The following is a 22,938-nucleotide window of genomic DNA, read 5'->3' on the forward strand; positions in this document are numbered from 1 at the left end:
CAGCCATGAACTTTCTATTTTTAAAGAAGGAAATTGAGACCCACAGAAGATGACCCACATGTGTAAGTAAATAGAAAAGAGATTTGCATTGTGTTTTGCAGAAGGTTAAGTTTAAACGCAGAAAATAGAAAACACAGAAGATGAAAAATTACTTACTAGAGTTTTTTTTGCTGTGTAAGTGACTAATTATGTTTATTCAAGAATTCCTCTAGGTATATAACAATTTATCAAGGAGAAATGTCTTTAACATACATTTTAAAAACATTATATTACGTGCCAGATGTCTGAGTTCCACAGATAAATTGTCATAGAGTTTTATAGCTCCATATTTCACCCGTATCTGTGCCCATTTTAGATTCATTAAAGAGCAGTGCACATAATTTTTCCTTCTATAGTTGTACTTGTGAACAGGGGTGGCCACAGAAAATCAAAGAGGGAAAAGATGTTGAGTGAGCTCAGGGAGGTGTATGCATCAAGAACAAAACTAAACAGGATTTACACAGAACTTTGTATTTCAATGGAATGAGAGGTATGTGTTCAGTATTTGTGGGTAAATAACTTTATACTAATATGCTGAGCGTATTCCATAAGTATATGCTAACTACACATTGTGAATATGATTGCCACAGTCTCAAATCACCGTACATACTTGTTATGATTAAATGCAGGGTGTTCAACAAGTTATTCACAGTAAATATCTTTATTCCTACACCAATAATGTTCGGTTGTCACCAAAAATTAAAAATTTGAAATACATTTTAAAAAATGGAACTATTCAGAATATCATGTTGAGTAGTACAAAAATGAATGCCCCACCCACTCCCGCCCACACACACACTAGCTGTTTCCCTTACACTCAGCATTCTTAAATCTGCTATGTAGTAGAACAGCAGACAATCACTGCTAGAAAGTACATACAGTCAGATTCCAGGAGAGAGGGGTGACAATGGACACTTCCTACTACACCCACCTCTTCCAAATGCATTTGCTGTGAACATCTTTGTTACTCTCAAACTCCAAAAATGTCCTGTGACACCGTTGTTGATGTTCCCAGCTGCTTCAACAGATGGCTGCCAGATGGAAATATATTGGATCTAAAGGCAACAAATAGACCTGACCTCTGTGAGGATGTCCACATTGAAACTGGTATCAATGACCATGATGTGGTTGTGGCAACAATGATTACCAAAGTAAAAGGGCAACTGAAACAAACAGAGACATACATATGTTCAGTAAACTAGATAAAAAAGCAGTAGTGTCATATCTCAGTGAGAACTTGAAACCTCCAGCTCAGGGTGGGACCATTTAAAGAAACCATTACTTACTGTTTAAAAGAATAGTTGACCATAAACTGGACAGATATATATCCACAACAGTAGTTCATAATGGTGGGGAAGCTCCATGATATACAGAAACAGTGAAGAAACTTCGAAAGAAATATAGATTACTGCGTAATAGGATGTAAAACAAAGTGTAAGGCTAAAGGTAGTGATGCTGAAAGAAACATGTTTGGCTTGAAGAGAGCAATGTGTGATATTTTCAGTCACTACCATAGCAGAATATTGCCAAATGATCTTTCAGAGAACCCAAAGAATTTCCAATCTTATGTAAAAGCTGTTACTGGTACAAAAATTAGTGTACAGTCCCTAGCAAATGACACAGGAACTGAGATTGAGGTTAGCAAAGCAAAAGCTGAAATGCTTAACTTCGTTTACAAATGTTCCTTTACAAAGGAAGACCCAAAAGAATTGCCCCAATTTAATCCTCGTACCACTGAAAAGATGAATGAAATAACTATTAATGTCAGTGGTGGTAAGAAACAGCTGAAATCATTAAAATTGAACAGAGCTCCAAGTCCCAATGAAATTCCTGTCAGTTTCTATACAGCTGAGTTAGCCCCTTTTCAGGCAATCAAAAGTATCTTAACATATCCAGAAAATTTACTTTTGTGTGGCTATAATTGGTGCTGAAAATCTGAACAGGTAAAATCTTTAATTTTCATATTTTTTAAACTAATTAGGTTTGGGCTAGTGTAAACGCATTATTGAAAAGGGGAAAAGTACGTCTTTAATTATAAAGTGGTCTTTCCTTCTGAATCTATGTATTAGCACATCAGATTTTCCCTGTGGCTAGACATACAAAATTTTATAATAGCAATAACCTTTGAGTACCATCATTTCTGACGAAATAATTATCTCATTGCAACCACAACAACAAGCTGAATGATCTGAATAATAAAGTTTTGTGGGTGGATTTGTTTCTACAGTATTGATAATTTGCATAACATGTGATTAAAGTAAGAACTTTAACATCAGAATTTTGAAAAGAAAATTAGCAAAAATTTTGTATAGATCTTAATACAAGAAAGAAAAGTACACACAAAGTAGGATGGTGGGAGTCAATCTACTTTGCCACAAAGCCTTCTAAAGCTGCCCAAGTCGACTGTTAGTGATGAGATTGTGAAGTGGAAATGCAAAGGAACAGCCACAGCTAAATCAAGAGAGGGCAGACCTCTTGTAGTGATGGACAGGGACCGTTGAGCTTGCTGAGGGTGGTTGTAAAAAATCATAAGAAATCTGTGGAAGGAAACACTTTCAAGTTCCCAAGTGCTATCAATAGTCGAGGTAGCACAGTGATGGCATGTAGGAATGGGGTACAGTGATCTAGCAGCTCCCCGTAAGCCACACATTTCAGTAGTCATTATTAAGCTATGCTTGAGGTGGTGTAAAGAGTGAGGGCACTGGACAATGGATGACTGGAGACTAGTGCTTTGGAATGTCGAATCATGGTATTCTCTGTGGCAATCTGATCTAAGGGATTGGGTTTGGCAAAGTTGTGGAGAATGTTCCTTGTCATTATGTCTAGTACCAACAGTGAAGTACATAGAAGGTGATGTTATGGTGAAGTGTTGATTTTTGTGGTGTCCTTATTGCTCTTAAGAAAATGCTAAATATGGAAAGATGTGAAGATATTTTACAGAATTGTGTACTGTGGTAGATGAACAGAATGGAGATGATTGCTTGATCTTTGTGGCAGTGCATCCTGTCATAAGGCAATGTCAGTGAGGCAGTGTTTTGTGGACAATAACATTCCTGAAATAGTCTCATGACCTTAAGCCAATGGAACACCTTTGGGATGATTTAGAATGTTGATTTCATACCAGATCCCAGCAGCCAAAATCATTGCTTTATCTGGTTTCGCTCTTGAGGAAGAAGGGATGTTGTTCCTCCACAGATATGTAGACATCTTGTTGAAAGTGTCCCCTGCAGAGTGCAAGCTGTCATGAAGGCAAAGGATTGACGCACCAAATATTAATGTCCGCTAATATGTGTCCTGTAACTTTATTCAGTTAGTGTAAGTGGGAGGCAGGATTACACTGGAAATATACAGTCATGGAATTTTAGCAGTAAGCTTCTCCACAAGGCCCTGTGCCTCTCTTGTAGTGTCCGGTATTCAAGTTGTACAGATGCAGACAAGAACAGTTTAAAAACTTTTCCATTTTAGAAGTACTGTCACCCTTCAGCTGGAAACTGATGAACATCTGTTAAAGCAACTCTGAACAGCAGTGAGCAAACTTCAGACTGCTTTCGTCACATAGAGGATGCATGGAGATGCAGACAGGCACATTGGAAAACTGCTAAACATTTAAGCTATTGGACAAAAAGTCCGTCTTCAGAAACACACACACGCACGCGCACACACACACACACACACACACACACACACACACACACACACACACACACAGAGCTACTGTCTCCAGCTGCTAGGACCAGACTTTCCATTGTTTGCTACGCTCATATACAAGTTGTAAACTGCAGTCTATAGATGTTGCAGACAAGGCCAGACAATGTAAGAATTATAAGAAAATGGGTCTTCTCATAATCCTCTCCTCCTCACCTAAAATTAGTGAAATCAGAATGTGGAACAATTTTTGAATGTTATTGTGTGAGTTGACTAATTGATGTAGAGAATTAACTTGCATCCAGGAGTAACAGACATCAAGTCCCTAGCAGACAAAAATATTTTTTTCTCTGGCTTCTTTAATTCAGTTAAAGCAAATGCTTCAAAGGTTCCTACAGGGTGGGTTGGTGGGGGGCATGGGGGGGGGGGGGGGTAGGTGGAGGGAACAAACAGCCAGTTTCCATTCCAGTCCAGTCTTGTCAAATCATACTTCACCCTCCAGGCACTCTATTGACCTCATCATTGATGGAATGTTAAGTTCTCATCTTTTTGTTTTGTAAATATCATTTTGTTACTAGTATGGAATAATGGATGGAAATAGTATTTCATTTATTATCAGAAGTGGGAGAGAATTACTTTATATACTACTTAGGAGACTTTTGTTGTTTCCCGTTTTAATGATATTTTCTCTTTTGCAGATTGATTCATCAAAAATAAATAGCTTCAATGATTTTCCACTCTCTCACCGAACAAAGAAGGGTCTGAGAGATACTGGATATGTAACACCAACAGAAATTCAGCGTGAGAGTATTGGACCAGCTCTCAGAGGCCTTGATATCCTGGGTGCAGCAAAGACAGGAAGTGGGAAGACAGTAGCATTTTTAGTCCCGGTATGTTTCAGTTGTGTGTTTGTAGTAAAATTACTAAGCTCTGAATGTACACTTCTTCATGTATCTGGTAACCTATGAACAATTTTTTTTATTTTTTTAAAATTGTGTTTATTTTTATTTCCATGCAGAATTGAGTCAAGTAACTATAGGGACATTGTCGTTGTGCTCCAAATATAGTGGAAGATGATCATTTATTGCATACATTAAGTCCCATAAGACATAGTTTATATAGTATTCAGTGTGATAGCAGTGATCTAACTTCCTAACATCATGATACTGTTTTGCATCCAATTTTCATTATTATGAATGCTTCATTTTTATTGTTGCAGAAATCTCTCATTAAAGTATGTCATTATTGGGTGTACAATTTGAAATCAAAATGCTTTATTGTCAGAAAATTATTCTTGAGAGCGATAGTCTAAAAATATGAGGATAATAGTGGCAACTATTTATTCACAACCGATACAAAAGAGTTACACGTTTGTACCTGTCACTGTCCTTCAAAGTAGTCACCAGCGTTGTGTAGAACCCATTGCCAGCGATGTGGAAGGCGTAGTATACCATTAACAGAACCTGTTCAGTTGATGGTGCGAATGGAGTGGTCTAAAGTTATGGTGATCCTTGTGTACAACTATGATGGTGTTATCCTAACGCATTATGTTCCTCCATGGCAGACCATCAATGCACCGTATTACTGTTCGTTTTTAGAGCATCACCTTCAACCAGCTCTGTGAAAGAAGTGGCGACACTTTCTGCGCAACCCACCCATCATTTTGCACGACAATGCGCAGATGCATGCAGCACGAGCTGTGGCTGCTCTGTTCTGTCGATAGGACTGGGAAGTACTGCACCATCCACCATACTTTCCGGACTTAAGCCCTTGTGACTGTGATTTGATTCCAAAGATGAAGGAACCACTTTGTGGCATTCGCTTCAGAACTGTTCCAGAGATTCGACAGGCAGTAGACCGCTCCATTTGCACCATCAACAGAACTGGCCCTGCTAACAGTATACTACGCCTTCCACATTGCTGGCAATGGGTTCTACATAATGCTGGTGACTACTCTGAAGGACAGTCACAGGTGCAAACGTGTAACTCTTGTGTATTAGTTGTGAATAAATAGTTGCCGCTATTTAAGTTCCAACCCTCGTACATAATTCATAGACCTTCATGAATTTTGTTTCTGGTTTAAACCTCCAGTTCAAGTCTGGTAGATAGTAAACACAACTCTTAATCAGAGTAGAATTTTTTATTATGTCCCTTAACATCAGAAAAATTCAGTGACTTGATATTACACCTGGAAACATTATTAATTTAGACTGTTTGTGTGGTGTGGCTCTTACTGGTAACCACATTGTGTATGTTGGTCGTATAGAGCAGCTTCAGAATCATGTGTGAAAAAGCTGCTGAAAAACAATAATGGGAATTGCTGGATGAAGGCATAAGTAAAATAAAGGAAAGGCAAACACTCACCTATAGGACACAAATACTCAAAACACCTATCAGTGGATTACTAACATCATGTCCTTGCTTGCCATTTTCAGCTGTACCTGGAGCAAGGGTGAGTTCACAGCTCAATGAGGTGGACGGGTCTCGTGCAATTCATCTCACTAATTTTCTCTGCAAGTTGCTTGAATGTATGGTGAGCTGGAAGCTGTGTTGGTATCTTGAATCTTAAGGACTTTTGGTTCATCCCAGGGCAATTTTTGCCAAGGCCCTGTCGCTGCTGACTGTTTGGTCTGCTATCCAGTCAGCTTTTGCCTGATGTCAACAACTTGTCACCATCTTTTTCGACTTACAAAGTGCTTATGATACCACATGGCATCGTCACATCCTCACTACTCTATGTGAGTGCGCCCCCCCCCCCCCCCCCCTCCCCCGCAATATACAAGGCAAACTGGTCCTGCAGGGCTCTGTATTGAATATGCTGCTTTTTCTAGTGGCTTATTAAAAGTTTAGCTGCAGCTTTGGGGTCTACAGTGTATTCTGATGATTGCACTTACTGTTCCTCCTCCACTTTTGGTGTTGGTGGACACTGCAGGGTGCTGTACAAAAGTCACAGTCCTGGACCCTTGCCCATGGCTTCCAGTTTTCCTCCACCGAGACATGCGTTATGCAGTTCAGTTGCCATCGTACTGTCCGTCCACCAACAGAACTCAACCTTGACGACTAATTGCTCAATGTGGTGGAGTATTATTGCTTTCCGGTACTGGTTGATGAAATTTTGCCACTTTCACCAGCTTAAGCGAATCTCCTGATCTCACAGTAAACTTTTGCTGCCTCAGTAACACCAGTTTGTGTGCATACTGCTCTACACTTTGGCGACTTTACAGAGCTCTGATCATATTCCGTCTTGATTATGGGAGCATGGCGTATGGCTTGGCATCATCTTCAGCATTGCGGATGCTGAACCCAATACACCATTGTGATGTCCGACTTGTGTCAGGTGCCTTTTGGACCAACCCTGCGAACAGCCTACTTAAAGAGGCTGGTATCCTTCCATTATAGGTGGCAACTGTTGCCCAGTCATGTGATACACATTCGCTACTTCCCTGAGCGTGTCCTTTTTCCTGGTAGGGATAGCCACCTCCCACAACAAAGGCCCAGTGCTGGACTCATGATTGCTGTTTGCATGCATGTGTTTGCTCTGAATCCCAACTCTCCCAACTGTTATATCTTGTCAGGGAGCAATCGCATACATCACCGTGGTGTGTAACCCTTCCTCGGATCTGCCTGCATCTATCCTTTAGACGAAAAGACTGTTGACCTCATAGTTTTTCGTCAACTGTTCCTGGCTGTCCATGATGTATATAAGGGTTTGTAAGTCATATATATACTGCTTGTGTCTGTATGTGTGTGTGTGTGTGTGTGTGTGTGTGTGTGTGTGTGTGTGTGTGCGTGTGTGTGTGTGTCCGAGTGTATATCTGTCCCTTTTTGCCCCCAAGGCAAGTCTTTCTGCTCCTGGGATTGGAATGACTCCTTACCCTCTCCCTTAAAACCCACATCCTTTCATCTTTCCCTCTCCTTTCCTCTTTCCTGATGAAGCAACCGTTTGTTGCGAAAGCTTGAATTTTGTATGTATGTTTGTGTTTGTTTGTGTGTCTATCGACCTGCCAGCACTTTCGTTTGGTAAGTCAGGGAAACATTCCACATGGGAATATAAATATAAAAACCAACAACTCTACGGTTGACGGATGAACCAATTTTGCATTGCTGCCTTCCAAATGGATGCAGTGTATTCACTGCATCTGCATAATTGGTGGCCATTGCCTGAAGCCCTCAGTCACATTTTTTGTTGCCTCGGCAAGATGATCTACATCGGCAGTAATTTGCTGAGTATCCTTCAGGTTATTGACCAGTACTATCCTTGACACCCAGTGATTGTGATTATCAGGATCTCCTCTCTGACCTCCATCAAGCAGGACTGGTGGTCATCTCTGACTGGACCCCAGGTCACATCGGAATCCCAGGGAACAAACATGCTGACTGATTGCCAAAGTTGGCTACTGAGATGCCGACTATGGTGATGGGATACTAGAACTGGACCTTCACTCAACTCTGTGCCATCAATTGTTAGTGGACTGGTGTGCCTTGGTTTCTCCAAATAAACTGCAAGCATTAAAGGGGACCGTGACCATGTGTCAGTCTTTCCTTAGTGCTTCTTGCAGGAAATCTACCTTTCTGCCGACTTCCCATTGGCCACGCTTGGCTGACCGAAGGTTGAATTCTATGTTGTGAAGATTGACACTATTGTTGGTATGGTGCCTGTCTTATGGTGGCTCACATCCTACTGGACTGCCCTAATTTGGCCAGTTTACAGGGAAACCTTCAACTTGCTGACACACAGCCTTGAGGACCAGAGGGATGATGCAAAGCAGCTGATCTGGATTTGTATTTTACCTGTGAAGGCAGTTTCTACTCCTCCTCGTGAGATAAGGCACATTGGCCCCATTGCCCACTTGAGGGATTGGAGGGGTGCCCGTCACATGCTCTGACCTAAGGGCCCCGTGGCTGCTCTTGCTCGGTGGACTGGCCTGGCTCCTGCCCTTTCCAGCTTTTTAATTCTTATTATTCTTTCACATTTGTCATTGATTTACTGTGTTGTCATAGTTGTTCTCTTTCCTGAGGCTTCATCCACTTGTATGCATTGTTCCATATTATAGCAATTAATAAAATTACATTTATTTGTTAGTACACACAATATATTTTGATTTATCCCACATTGCTGTACAATAGGCTGTTCCAACACTGGCCATGGGTCATGGAAACACTCGAGCCACTGTTAGTTTTCTGGGTGTGGTGTAGGCTACCCAGCAGGCGACCATGTTGCGTGTATTCTGTATATGCATGAGTGACTGTCTGTATATTAGCTGTTTGCCTACCACTGCCTGCAGGCACCTGGATCACTGCCTTTGGGCACTTGAGCTGTAAGCCTCCTATATAAGACAAGACAATTCAGAACACAAGATGATGCTATTTTTATGTCAAAATTGCCAATTATTACTGTTTTATGCTTAATGATGAGAAATTTGCCATTGCAGATAACTAGTGACCAAGTCTTTCAATGAGAGACATTTTCTGTACATATTGTTTGATCAAAGCATATTTTAATTGCGTGAGAAGGGAAATTCAATTGAGAAAACCATAAAATTCTGAGACAGAAAAGCTGGCCAGTACTTATTTTCAGTGGTGAGATTCTTAGTATTGCTAATAGACACAATTAGACGTAAGTGTTTATTGGTGTTACTGAGAATTTTGCCTGTGAAGGTATGTAGTGGCCCAACCATTCAAAAATATTTTACATGCCTTGCTTAGTTACATTGCCAATTGTGTACTGTATTGGATCACACTGGGATTGATCAAAACAATTAATATTTTATGTTCTTTGTTGAAAGAAAATGTTCCAGTCGTATCCTCTTATTTTTTGATTAAGTCGATTACAGTAGCTGATGCCTTGTATGTTTGTTGCACTGAATACAATACCCTTACACTAAAGAGCCAAAATATTATGACCATCTGCTTAATAGGTTGATTGTTTGTCTTTGAAGTGAAATAAATCACTGAGTCTGTGTAGCAGGTATCCAACAGTTTGTTGATGGGTTTGTGGAGGTATGTGGCTTCAGATGTCTATGCACAGGTAAATGCATAAAATAATGAGCTTCTGGTTTGCGTATGTGGTGATGGCACTTGATAGTGACCCAGATTTACATCAGGTGAATTTGGTCGCCGAGACATCAACATACATCCACTTTAATGCTCATCAAACCACTGTCGCACAATTCTGGCTCTTGGACGTGGACAGTTATACTGCTAAAAGATGACATCACTGTCAGGGAAGACATCAAGCATGAAGGGGTGCGGGTAGTTTGCAGCTGTCACCGTGTCTTCAATTACTACCACAGGTCGTATGCAAGCACAGGAGAAAGTCTCCCATAGCATAATACTGCTCCTACTAGTCTTTGTCAGTGGTGCTCTGTACATTTCGAGCCACTGTTCACTTTGGTGACAGTATTTGTTGAGACAATCGTTGGCCCAGTGTAGCAAAAATCTGATTCACCTGAAGAGCCGACACATTTCCATTGATTGACAGTTGAATCTCGATGGTCCTATACCTACTGCAATCATTATTGATGATGTTGTTGGGTCATCATGTGAACATGTAGGTGTGGTCAGCTGTGAAGCTTCATGTTCAACGATGTATGATGAATGGTGTACTCCAAAACACTTGTGTGTGCAGCACCGTTGTGCTCTTTTGGCAGAGATGCCACAGATCACCATTTATCGCACTTTAGAGAGCAGACAAGCTTCCAAACCCCATGTTCTGTGAATAGTCGTGGATGTTTGAACATGTAACGCCTAGTGGTAGTTTCACTGTCCTTCTGGTCATGACAGTAACACGCGAACATTCAAACAGCTTCACTGTTTTTGATATCCTTATTCACAGGCTCTGCGTAATAATAATCTGCCCTTTGTCAAAGTCGCTTATCTCAATGGATTTCCCCATTTGCGGCCCATATCTTTGCTAGGGTGATCCCCTGTCTGTGTGTGCTCCATTTACATACTTTTGTTACTGCGTCACAGGCCTGCAATGCCTCCAGACAGCATCCAATGTCATGGTGAACAATGGTCATAACATTTTGGCTGATCCCTGTGTGTGTGTGTGTGTGTGTGTGTGTGTGTGTGTGTGTTTTCTCTGTATCGTGGTCCGTTCCAGATTATCAATGTTTCTTGAAAAACATCTGCTGGGACCCATGTCATTATGGCACTTATGTCAGCCTCATTTGTTCATTCACAGTACCTAGAATGTGTCTGCTATAGTCAAGGACCTCACACTAACTTGATTACTCCCTGGGGGGCATTTGTCATATTTTTCCCAATAAAAATTACATTTTTTTTTTCATTGGTGCTTGATTCTGCAGCTCTAATATCTTCTTTGACAAATCATGTCACCTTCACTGTATCATTTTATCATGCAGGTCTTCAGTGTGTCAGATTTCAATTCCCCTCATTTGTAGAATTGTTAGTCCTTTGAGCATCAGACAGTTGCAGAGTCATTTACCTCTGAAGTAATGACAGTCATCAATGTAAAAAGGCATAGCTGTGAAAATTTCATGTAATAAATGTGTTGTTATGTTCAGCTACAGATATTTAAGAAAAGCAAAAGGATTACAGCAGAAGTTACCCTTATACTAAATCTTTGTGTTTTTGCAGGTGTTAGAAAGCCTGTTTTGTCACCAGTGGACACGGCTCGATGGTCTGGGAGCCCTCATCATCACACCAACCAGGGAACTTGCCCTGCAGATATTTGAAACTCTACGTAAAGTTGGTCGTTACCATGATTTCTCTGCTGGGCTTATAATAGGTTTGTATGCCAGACATTAAATTTGGCTTCTTTGTGGTAAGTTAGAATACTTCTTTCACTGTACTCTTGAGATGAGCTTGAAACAGTAAAACAGGCATGCGAGTCTTCAACAGTTGAACTGTTCTTTGGACACTATTTGTATTAAGAAAGTATTTTTGCCTTGTATACTTGGCAAAAAATTTCTTATTGGGGTCAGTTAATAAGATATTATATAGCCCCTTACTATCCTCATGACTTATTTGTGTGATTAAATGATGAGACTATTTTACCTTCAACACCAGACTATGTTGTGTCTGAAAGCTAAAGTAAATCGTCTTTCATATTACTTTTGAAATAATATTGTAATGAATGTGTTGTGGTGGGACACTATGAATGTAGTGTGTGGACATACAAGTTGAGATTGTGGGTCACACGGGAGGTGTGTGCAAGATAGTCTCTGCAGTCGCGCTATCCTCTGTGCCCTCGGTGGCTTAGATGGATAGAGCATCTGCCATGTAAGCAGGAGACCCCGGGTTCGAGTCCCGGTCGGAGCACACATTTTCACCTGTCCCAGTTTGATATATATCAATGCCTGTCAGCAGCTGAAGGTATTAATGTAATTCTAATTTCATCAAAATTTAGGTTTCACACAATTTCCAAGTGTGTTTAAATAGGGCACAATTGCAGGACCTCACAAGTTTGGCTGGATGATTAGAGAGGATTCATAGGTATCAGTATTCTCTGGTTTACTATTAGCACTTCTGTTGTGAAGGGTAAACATTGCAAAACACTAAACCAGTCATAAATTTGGTATTAGGGTTAATTTTGTAAAGCTATTGACCTTAACATTAATGCAGATAATGACTTTGGGTTAAACTGAATTAAAAAATCTAGATTGTACGAACATTAATCTCACGTTATATCGTTGTGAAGTAGGATCATCCTTGACTGGATTTCACTGATCAAGTCACGTTCAATTGCAACTATCAATTCACAACCTAGTGGAAGTGCGCAAATACAAATTAAAGATAAATAAATAAAAAGAAGTTGTTATTAATACAAAAATGTTAAGTAAATGTGAATATGCCACTCTCACAGTGATAAGCTTGAAATATGTTTTTGAATTTGTAATGTTAGGTTAACAAATTATTGGATATCTAAGTAATGAGTGAGTGGATCTCATAACAGTTCTTGTAGACAGCTTGTAATTAATGTGATTAGTGTAAGACATAGAGACCTTAGTGGTCATGTAAGATAAGGAAATTAGAAATATAAAGGGCATTAAAAAAGAAACTAGCTGGAGTCTGTAATGAGCAGACTGGTGACAGGAGGGTAATATTATGGCATGTGCAATGAGCTGTGGTTCTGACCAATGTGTGGAAGCTCACAGCCCGTCTCTAGCAGGCACGTGTGCACGTCACGTGACTATACAGAGCTAGTAGCAGCATGCAACAATCGTCCAATGCTGCCAGTCACATTGCAAACAGTGACATGGAGGCATCAACAGAAGAGCAAAGAGGTGTTGTTCGTTTTCTGACAGCGGAAGGAGTAGGAGGAAGGGGCATTTATCGACGAATGTCACAAGTGGACGGTAAACACTGCATCTCCCCTGCAAGGGTCAAGACGTGGCACAAGCGCTTCAGAGAAGGACGGGTGTCATTAACCGATGATGCACGGTCTGGAGTGCCACACTGCATTACCAGTGACATCGTCCAGCTGATGGATGCACTCATTACCCAGGACCACAGAATGACAGGGAAAGCCATAGACACCGTGGTCGGATTGAGTGTCGGAAGTATTCACACCATCATGAAGGAATGATTGCACATGCGCAAAGTGTGTGCCCCACAGTCTTCAACCACACCAGGAAGCATGTTGAATGGCCCACTGTCTTGCTCAGCTGCAGCGCTATGCTCGGGAAGGGAATGTGTTTCTGGCACAAGTGGTGTCATCACTTCGAACCAGAATCATAACGACAAAATCTCCAGTGGAAGCATCCATTCATGAGAGAGCCATTCACTGCCTTGTGTCACAGTGGGACAAGTGTCTCAATAGCAAGGGTCAACCACCAAAAAAAGCCAAGGCCATCCAAACAAGAGCAGGAGAGGTTATGCTGACATTCTTCTTTGACCAAGAGGACCCCCTTCTAACTCACCTCCTACAGCACGGGACAACAATAAATGCCCAGCATTACTCGCAAACCTTGACCACTCTTTGCCATTCGATCAAATCAAAACAACCAGGTAATCTCATCCCTGGGGCATTCTGTAATGCAAAGTCTCATATGGCCAACACATTGGCAGTACTCCTGCTTCCGGCACTCCTGCGGAAATTCAAATGGGAGGTTCTTGGCCACCCTCCGTGCAGTCCGGACCTCTCTCCCTGTGATTATGCCATTTTTGGCCCCCTTAAAAAGGCTCAGAGGGCAAACAATTCACCTCAGACAACAACATCCAGCTGTACGTGTGGAACTGGTTAACATCGCAGGCCCGGTAATTTTGTGAGACAGCCATTCACTGCCTTGTGTCACAGTGGGACAAGTGTCTCAATAGCAAGAGTCAATACTTCTAACATACAGATACTAGTTTCTGTAATTTTGCCCCCGGCTTATTTCTTTTTGAATGCCCCTTATATTTGAAGTGAAAAGTTAAGTACTTGGAGTGTGATAGCAGCCAGTAACGATTGAACATATCTTACAAAAATGCTCTCTCAGCTTGAATAGCAGTAACTGCACAATTAACATCAAATTTTCAGCTATAAAAGAAGTACTTGAGCTGCTATGACAACTGAACACAACGATGAAAAGAACTAGTAGTTCACATATGGAAGTCAAATGTCAATTACCAGGCGGTGCTTGAATGGTTGCATCGTGGAATACTGTTCAAAGGATCTCAAGTTGGATACCAAGTTAGCTCTCAGAACTTTTTTTTCCACTTGGCTTTTCTTTTGCTTCTACCAATGTTTGTTAATCTGCGAAACACCAGTTTGTGAGAGTTAAATACAGAGTAACACTAAATAGTGCAGCAGTTACTATAGCTGCAGCATTTGGCTTACATAATACAAAATTGCCAAGAGTGCATAGATGAGATGCCTGAAACAGATGACGCTGTATTTGTTGGGAAAAGTCCATGAAGAAATACCAGTATCAACAGAAAATGAACCTAACAGGAGCCACAGTGCCATGAGGGGGTGGGGGGATGGCAGAGAGAGAGAGAGAGAGAGAGAGAGAGAGAGAATATGAATATGAATATGAATACCTCCATGGCAGGTAGAAGACTGTGTATTGCACCACCCTTTAGACATCACTACCTCGTAGGGAATGTACTGTATGAACAGGCCCTAACAGCACCTCAGTATGTATGTGAAAAGCAACGTCAGACAATGTAGCTCACTCTCGTAGTAGTACAATAAGCTTTACTGACAATACCTTGCCTGCACTCAACAACATAATCTGTGTGACTTGAAATAATCGCCTGTACTAACATGACAATGTCACTTAGGATTTGATACTCAGCTTCTCGTGCTATAAATCACAATACAGCTCCCTACATCACCGTATACAAAAGGATGGAGACAGTAACACTTTTCGTGGTGTAATGGGATCAGTGGTAGCTATCTGGAAATTAATTACAACAATGCATCTAACTACCAGGGTTCACTAGATTCGTATGATAAATTACCACCAAAGCTAGTATCAATCACCAGAAAAAAACTAAATGCCAGAGTCTATGAGGAGTAGGAATGATATATTTACCAATAACAGCAACCTATAGCAAAGCTTACTCTGTGTATTCTGACAACACAACAAAACACTTTCTCAATGACGTAGGTACCAGAAATGACAGCTTTCGTATATAAATGATGAATGTGTCGTATACATTTGTTGCCTCTTGTACTTGCTCCTTTTTTAAAGATTCAACTAATAATCGTATATACCAGCAATCAGAGTGAATGTATAAATTTTTGTGTAAATTGGAAAATACATTCACAAGGCAAAGATATAATTTAATATTGTTTATCTTTCATTGTCAGTCAACAATACCCTCTAGAAGTAATGCCATGCAACAACAATGTCCTTGACTCTATTGAAATTTTATCATAATAAACTATTTTGTCAATCTCAACCGTTCAAAATTAAATGGAATAACTTTTCGTTTATAATTAATCACTTTTCAATAAAACACAAACTTGCTTTTCCTCTTTAAATAAAGATTAATTATCTTTCTTTTCATTGCAAGCTATTAACTGAAAAATACTCTTCCTCCTCTTTAGGGTTTTAATTTCTTTGAGCTTGGCTTTTACCAATATGCCAGTCTTTTACTTTATTGGCCTCTGGATTTGCTTTGATATGTAAAGATACATTGGAGATATTAGTCTGCTTTGAAATTAACTTTTGAATATTTTTCTTGTAATAGTTTAGGCATAAAGGACAAGTCAGGTACTGACATTTTCATCTAAAAACAGTTAATTCTTTATTTCCTGCCATTAATTCGGTCACAGCTATAAGTCAGCATTTTACTTTGAGTGCTGGTTCTCTATTCAAAATCCCACTTCACTTGTTCTCTAATAAATGGTTCTTGATTTGTCATTTAGGGACAAGGGGAAAAGCTATCGAATTCTCAATAAGCTTCTGATTGTTTCTCAGTAAATAACTATTACGTAGGATGACTTATCTTTAATATAGACTACACATTCAGTGTATCCAACGAGATTTGCGGTATTTTCTGTGTTACAGTGTTCACTCTGAAGTTGCACAATAAATCCTAACCAAACATCGCTAAGTCACTATTCCTCTATGCTTGTGTACACTTATCCAACCACAATAATGCAATGCAATGCTACTATCCCTTAGCACATGCTTTAATCATCAACCACAGAATAGCTAAATGACTTCGCACGAACGTATCTTTTCACGTACACCGCTCAACAGAAAATCTCACAAACATATTGAAATACGGTTCACCTACCATCGCGGGCCTATTAAGCAGCACAACACACCATCAATCACACAGGAGAAACTAATCTCACACTTCAACAAATTGAAGCTTTTTGTATACCTGGTAAGTCTACACTCTGCCAAAATCGGTGAAATAATCACTTTGTACGCAAGCCTGTAATCTTCACAAAATATCTTTCTAAATGACGTAGAACTGTTTTGAACATACTTAAATTCTATCCATATCACAGACTAATTCACGTATCGTACATGTGGGCTAATCTCATCATATTCTTTAGGTAATCTCTCTCGAGGCTCACTACTCAAACAATACTCAGATACTGAACTGAAATTCTAAAAGGACAAGCCAAGAACCATTCTCTGTGAGCAAACGTATCCCTCTATAACAGTAAGTGTTTCTTCTTAGCAGTTACTGGCAATGTTTTCTATTGGTCAGCTGCTCCGTGGTTGTCATCTTTGCCACATGTCGCAATTGAGGTGGTATTAAGAAGTCATGCAATTTTTCAAGCTGAAGGTGATTGGTGCATTACAACGGGTGGGGGAAGGTAGTGCTCTATCTGAAAGGGGAAGGAATGTTACAGACAAAAGAGAGAAGGAAAAAGATAAGGTGAGCTAGTGTGAAACAGGTTACAGGATGTTTAGGCCAGGGGGATTGTGAGAGTGTAGAATATACTGGAGACACAATTTCTCAACAAAATAGTTCAGAGAAACTCGTGCTGGAAGGGAGTATCCAGAAGGCCCACATAGTGATGCAGCTATTGAGGTCATTTACGTTGTAGTGTACAGCACGTTCAAAATTAGATGGTAAAGTTTGTGGTTTGCCACAGTTTGACGGTGGCCACTCCTGCAAGTAGACCGTTGGTTACTTGTCATGTCCACATAAAATGTTACGCAATAGTTGCTGCATAGCTGATATACAGGGTGTTTCAGAAGTGATGATCAATATTCAGGGATATGACAGGAATGATCATTCAAGTCAAGGAAACATGGGCTCTAAAACTTGTACCTTGAGAGCTATGAGCAATTCATAATCTTTGATACTGCCAAACAAGTCTCCTCTACTGCAAGCTCTTTGCTTTCCATATTTTGGGAAGTGGTAACATGGACTGAAATGAGGAAATAAGTCCAGTAATCATGTTGTCTAAAATGCATCCCTTAAAAGTTACGAGCACTTGTTCATCTTCACTACTTTGAAACCCAACTCTTCTAATGAACAGGTGCTCATAACTTGTAAGGTATGCATTTTAGAGTATATGTTTACTGGACATTTTTTTCTTATTTTGGTCCATACTACCACTTCTCAAAATATGGAAAGCAAAGAGCTTACAGTAGAATAGATCTCTTTCACAGTATCGAAGATCAAGAATTGTTCATAGCTCTTAAGGTATGCATTTTAGAGACCATGTTTACTTGAGTTCTTTGTTTCAAATGATCATTCATGTCATATTCCTGAATATTGACCGTCACTTCTGAAACACCCTGTATAACATGGCTGATTTCACACATAGCCATGCCTTTTATTGGGTAGGAAATGCCTGTGGCTGAACTGTGATAGGAGGTGATGTGCGGATGTTGGATGAGTCTTGCACTTGGACCGACCAGATTCAACCTGCACCCATGGGGCTGGAAAAGGATATGTAAGTTGAATGGATGGCACAACACTGCTTTGGGTGGTGGTAGGATTTTGCTTAGGATATCCCTCATTTCAGAGCACGGTGGGAGGTAGTTGAAGCTCTGTTTATGGATGAAATGGGTAGGATGTTGTCTGTTGATAATTTGGTATATTTCAACAACTCGTGCTTTCCACTGCAGATGGAGCACCCACACGTGACGAGGCCGTAAGAGAAAAACTTTTTGACATGGATCAGGTGACAGCGGTCAGAGTGGTGGCACAGTTGGTGGTTGGTATGCTAGATATGAACAGAGGATTTATGGAGCCATCTGAGAGATTGAGATCAACATCTACATCTACATCCTTACTCTGCAAACCACTGCAAAGTACGTGACTTTTGGGAAAGTGGCTCATTGAATTGAGAAGTACCAGGTGAAACAAATTTTGGAGTAGGTGTTAGATTGTGGAAGGAAGAGCAAAAATTGTCCTTGCAGTTAGTCCAGATCATGAAAATTCATCAGTGAATCTAAACCAGACAAGGTATTTTATGTGTTGACCCAATAAGAAGGATGACCCATAAATAACTTGGCATGGGGCGGTGCCATCCAGGTACCCATGACAGTACCACTGATTTGTTTGTAGATTTGGCCTTCAAAAGTGAAGTAATTTTGTGTCAGGATGTCATTATCTACAAGTATTGGGAAAGAGGTGGTCGCTTTGGTATCGGGACGATGTTGGGAACGTAATGTCTCACGGGTGCAAGGCCGTGGGCGTGAGGAATGTTGGTGTACGAGGATGTGGCACCCATAGGGACTGTTAAGAAATCTGGTGCTAACAGGAGGCATTGAAGGAACTGAGCAGTGTCGTGATTGCAGGATGGGAGATGATGTACAATAGTTTGGAGTTGTTGCTCAGCAATGACAGAGATTTGTTCTGTATGAGCAAGCCAGACACGATGGGATAGCCTTTAAAGAGACCTGTGGGCTTGGGTTTGTGGAGCAGGTAAAAGGCTGGGGTGGATAGGTGGGTTGTTAGTGTGAAGAGGGAGATAGTATTTGGTATGAACTGAGGAGCTGCTGCTGAGGTCATGTTGGACTTCTGGGATGGGATCACTATCTTAAGATTTGTAGAGAGAAGTGTTATAAAGTTGGCAGGGACCCTCTGCCCTACTATCACTACAATTCATGACCACTGTGATGGAGCATTTGTCTGTGGAAAGAATGAGGTGGTCTGGATTTACAGGTAGCTACGTGTGCGACAGAAGCGATGTTGAACTCGCTGTGGAGTACACATATTCATAATTAAATATGTTTGATTGCAAATTGGCACACAGTTTTAAGAAACACGTGTTTGTAAATAAACATTTACAGTCCCACAGTGCAGTCATAAATAAACACATGCAATTGGTTAATAGTCAGTTTGGGCAGCAGGAGTCGGTAGTGGAGAGTATGTTAAAAACAACACTGGAATTAGATGATCAAAAAGAGGCTGCTGCCATGAGAGCAGGGGTTGTAGTATGACACTATTTAATGTGATGGACCGTTAGGATAGCAGGTATTCAAATTATGCAGTGGAGGGTGGCCAGAGTATGTTTTGAAGGCAATTATTGTTGAGGAGAAGAAAGTTTAGACTTATTAAGGAATAAAAAATGGACAGTGGGTTTTAAATAAGGAAAGAAAAGCAGAAAATCATGTAAAATGGTGTGGGAAGTAAGAGAGTGGAATCGGCACTATATAACAATAATGAAATTGGTGGATGGAACAACATATAAAATAAGGGAAATCACCCACTTCCCTATAGCAAACTGATAGGTGGGGCATAGAAACACATAACTGGAAACACTATGTGCACTAGCTTTTGAGCTCTTGCATTTTTGTGGTAAAAAAATACACCCCCAGCCCCCCCCCCCCCCCAATCCCTCCTCTCTCTCTCTCTCTCTCTCTCTCTCTCTCTCTCTCTCTCTCTCTCTCTCTCTCCCCCCCCCCCCCTCTCCCCCCCCCCCCCTCCCTCGGCCATGGCCTGACTAGTTGTTGTTTATAGCTTTCACAATACTTAGAAGATAAAAGTGCTGTTCTTAACTGACATCTATTGTCTATGTGGTGCTTCAGAATCAGTTCATTGTCCTAGGAGATGACATGCCTGTAGTTTGAGAGGTATTTGTAAAACAGTGCAATTGTAGTTCATTTCTGAATGCCCCTTACAGTCACTGTACAGGTTGGCATCGTTTATTTTTAGTTAATATTCTGCTTTTCTACCAGGTGGGAAAGATTTACACTTTGAGAAGAAGCGCATGGAACAAGTGAATATAATAGTGGGGACACCAGGACGCTTGTTGCAGCACATGGATGAGAATCCTCTCTTCACATGCCACAACTTGCAGGTTAGAACATTATCTATATGCTTGTTATTCTCAGTACTTTTAAACATCAACATGGAATCTTATTAGTTTAGTATCTATAGATATATAAGAGCGTTTTCACTGACTTTCCGCGTATAGCATCATGAGAGCTCCATTATCCACCACTTTTTCGGAATATCTCCCCCTCTTCCGTGTTCGCCTCCTCAATACTTTTCTCTCTCTCTCTCTCTCTCTCTCTCTCTCTCTCTCTCTCTCTCTCTCTGTGTGTGTGTGTGTGTGTGTGTGTGTGTGTGTGTGTGTGTGTGTGTGTGTGTGTGTAAAGGGGGGGGGGGGGCAATGATAGCTTGTGCAAAGGTTAATGCAACTGTCTGAGCTGTATGGGTCTGTATCCACATCACTCATTAATGAAGTGAAATAATGGAATGTGAAAGAGTACCTATAAACTATAAACAAAGGTGAATTTGAAAATTTCAAAAGAACATTTGAAGAAAGCAGCTTCACAGTCAGCCCTCATGTGTACTTGTTTTATTGCAGGAAAAACTCAGTTTTTATCATCAGAGATCATAGGCATTAAGTTTTTATTTACAGGGTCTTCTGAAACTCTACCACTGGATTTTCATAGCAGTAATTAGAATCAGTCTTCAAATGTGTTATATTCACAATTGTTTATGAAAGTACTTCAGAGTTGATAGAATATATTAACTTCTATAACCACTCAGACAATAAATCTGTGTGCTTTTATTTCAAATGTACAGTTTAGACAAGGAAAAATAAAAACACGTAAATTGTATTGTCCCAATTTTTTAAAAATGATTTTGTATACTCACCATATTTCTGTGATTTTGAGAACTTGGAAACAAATAATTGACCATAATTTTCAAACTTACCATTTGTGTAGGTGTGACATGTTAAAGTTGATGTGTATTTTTGTGTGATGAAGCAAATTAGCATGAAAAGTACTTTTACGAGTGCGCCTATAAATCCAAGATTATGGGCTTGTTCACAGATACTAGTGCTTGATGAGGCAGACCGTTGCCTTGACCTGGGATTTGAAAAGACAATGAATAGCATCATTGAGAACTTACCACCCAAGAGGCAGACACTGCTGTTTTCTGCAACACAGACCAAGTAAGTATGCCAGTAGTGATACACAAGAAAGTTTGTTCTTAGAACCTAACTGAATTCTTTTCTTGAGTCGTGGCATTTGCAGAAGTTATTGTAGTGCAACATTTTGTGTAGTGTATAACATAAATGTAATGGAAGGAAACATTCCACATGGGAAAAATTATATATAAAAACAAAGATGAGGTGACTTACCGAACAAAAGCGCTGGCAGGTCGATAGACACACAAACAAACACAAACATACACACAAAATTCAAGCTTTCGCAACAAACTGTTGCCTCATCAGGAAAGAGGGAAGGAGAGGGGAAGACGAAAGGAAGTGGGTTTTAAGGGAGAGGGTAAGGAGTCATTCCAATCCCGGGAGCGGAAAGACTTACCTTAGGGGGGAAAAAAGGACAGGTATACACTCGCACACACGCACATATCCATCCACACATACAGACACAAGCAGACATATTTAAAGACCAAATATGTCTGCTTGTGTCTGTATGTGTGGATGGATATGTGCGTGTGTGCGAGTGTATACCTGTCCTTTTTTCCCCCCTAAGGTAAGTCTTTCCGCTCCCGGGATTGGAATGACTCCTTACCCTCTCCCTTAAAACCCACTTCCTTTCGTCTTCCCCTCTCCTTCCCTCTTTCCTGGTATAACATAAATGTTTTGATTTCTTATTAATTAATTACTTTTTTTTTTGCAAGAAAATAATAAGTTGCTTGGCTTGAATTGCTGTCGACTGGAATGATGAATAATAAATTTTAAAATATTATACACACATATTGCAAGGTAGAATCTAGGAATTTTTCAGTGGGCAGAATGCTTGAAATTTATTTTCAAAGTTAGTTGTTATCCACTGAATTCAATCTGATTATTACATTTTTTTTCTCTTGTGTACACTGCTTACACATTACAGCAGTGCCATCACACTTATTGTACTTGATATCTTGTTAAACTTGTATGGCAACTATTTGTAATGGTTTCAGTATGCAGCATTCCTCATTACCTTACCAAAAATTTATTCAGGAAAATTGATGAGCCTAAACAGTATGACCATTGCCCGCCGTGAGACTGAATGCAGTGTGGTAACATGACTGGTATGTGACACAATGAGGAAAGCTTATAAGCAGAGCAGAGGAGACTTGGGAAAAATTAGCAACAATACAAGTCACAAATGGGGAGATCTGCTGACATAAGTGTCTTTGACTAACAGCTTTTTGGAATGAGCGTCTAGGAAACAGTGATGCTGATCAGCTGTTCTTGTGTTACTGTTCGAGCATCAGTGGAAAGTGGGTGAAGAATCATGAAACTGCAAGTAGATGAAAATGTGTTGGATGACCATGCCTCACCATGAAATGCTGTGATTTTCTCACTCTTTAAAGCAGAATAGATGGCAATTTGTGGCAGGTATGATTATGGAGTATAATGCTTGTAGATACACCGGTGTTTTTGAGGACACTGTCAGTGCATATTGTTGA

The 22,938-nt window shown here is 40.3% G+C and overlaps 1 protein-coding gene across 1 annotated transcript in view; it reads left to right on the forward strand.

Annotated features, from left to right (window-relative positions):
• The window catches only part of LOC126412145 (probable ATP-dependent RNA helicase DDX10), a 93,749-nt gene that overhangs the window by 9,177 nt on the left and 61,634 nt on the right, over positions 1 to 22,938 (forward strand). The window contains exons 2-5 of the mRNA XM_050081602.1: positions 4,383 to 4,574; positions 11,287 to 11,437; positions 20,244 to 20,365; positions 21,351 to 21,472. Of these exons, the coding sequence (XP_049937559.1) occupies positions 4,383 to 4,574; positions 11,287 to 11,437; positions 20,244 to 20,365; positions 21,351 to 21,472 (587 nt within the window). The remainder of the gene's footprint in view (positions 1 to 4,382; positions 4,575 to 11,286; positions 11,438 to 20,243; positions 20,366 to 21,350; positions 21,473 to 22,938) is intronic.

This window comes from Schistocerca serialis, chromosome 7 (assembly GCF_023864345.2).
Source record: "Schistocerca serialis cubense isolate TAMUIC-IGC-003099 chromosome 7, iqSchSeri2.2, whole genome shotgun sequence".
NCBI classification, from domain to species: domain Eukaryota; kingdom Metazoa; phylum Arthropoda; class Insecta; order Orthoptera; family Acrididae; genus Schistocerca; species Schistocerca serialis.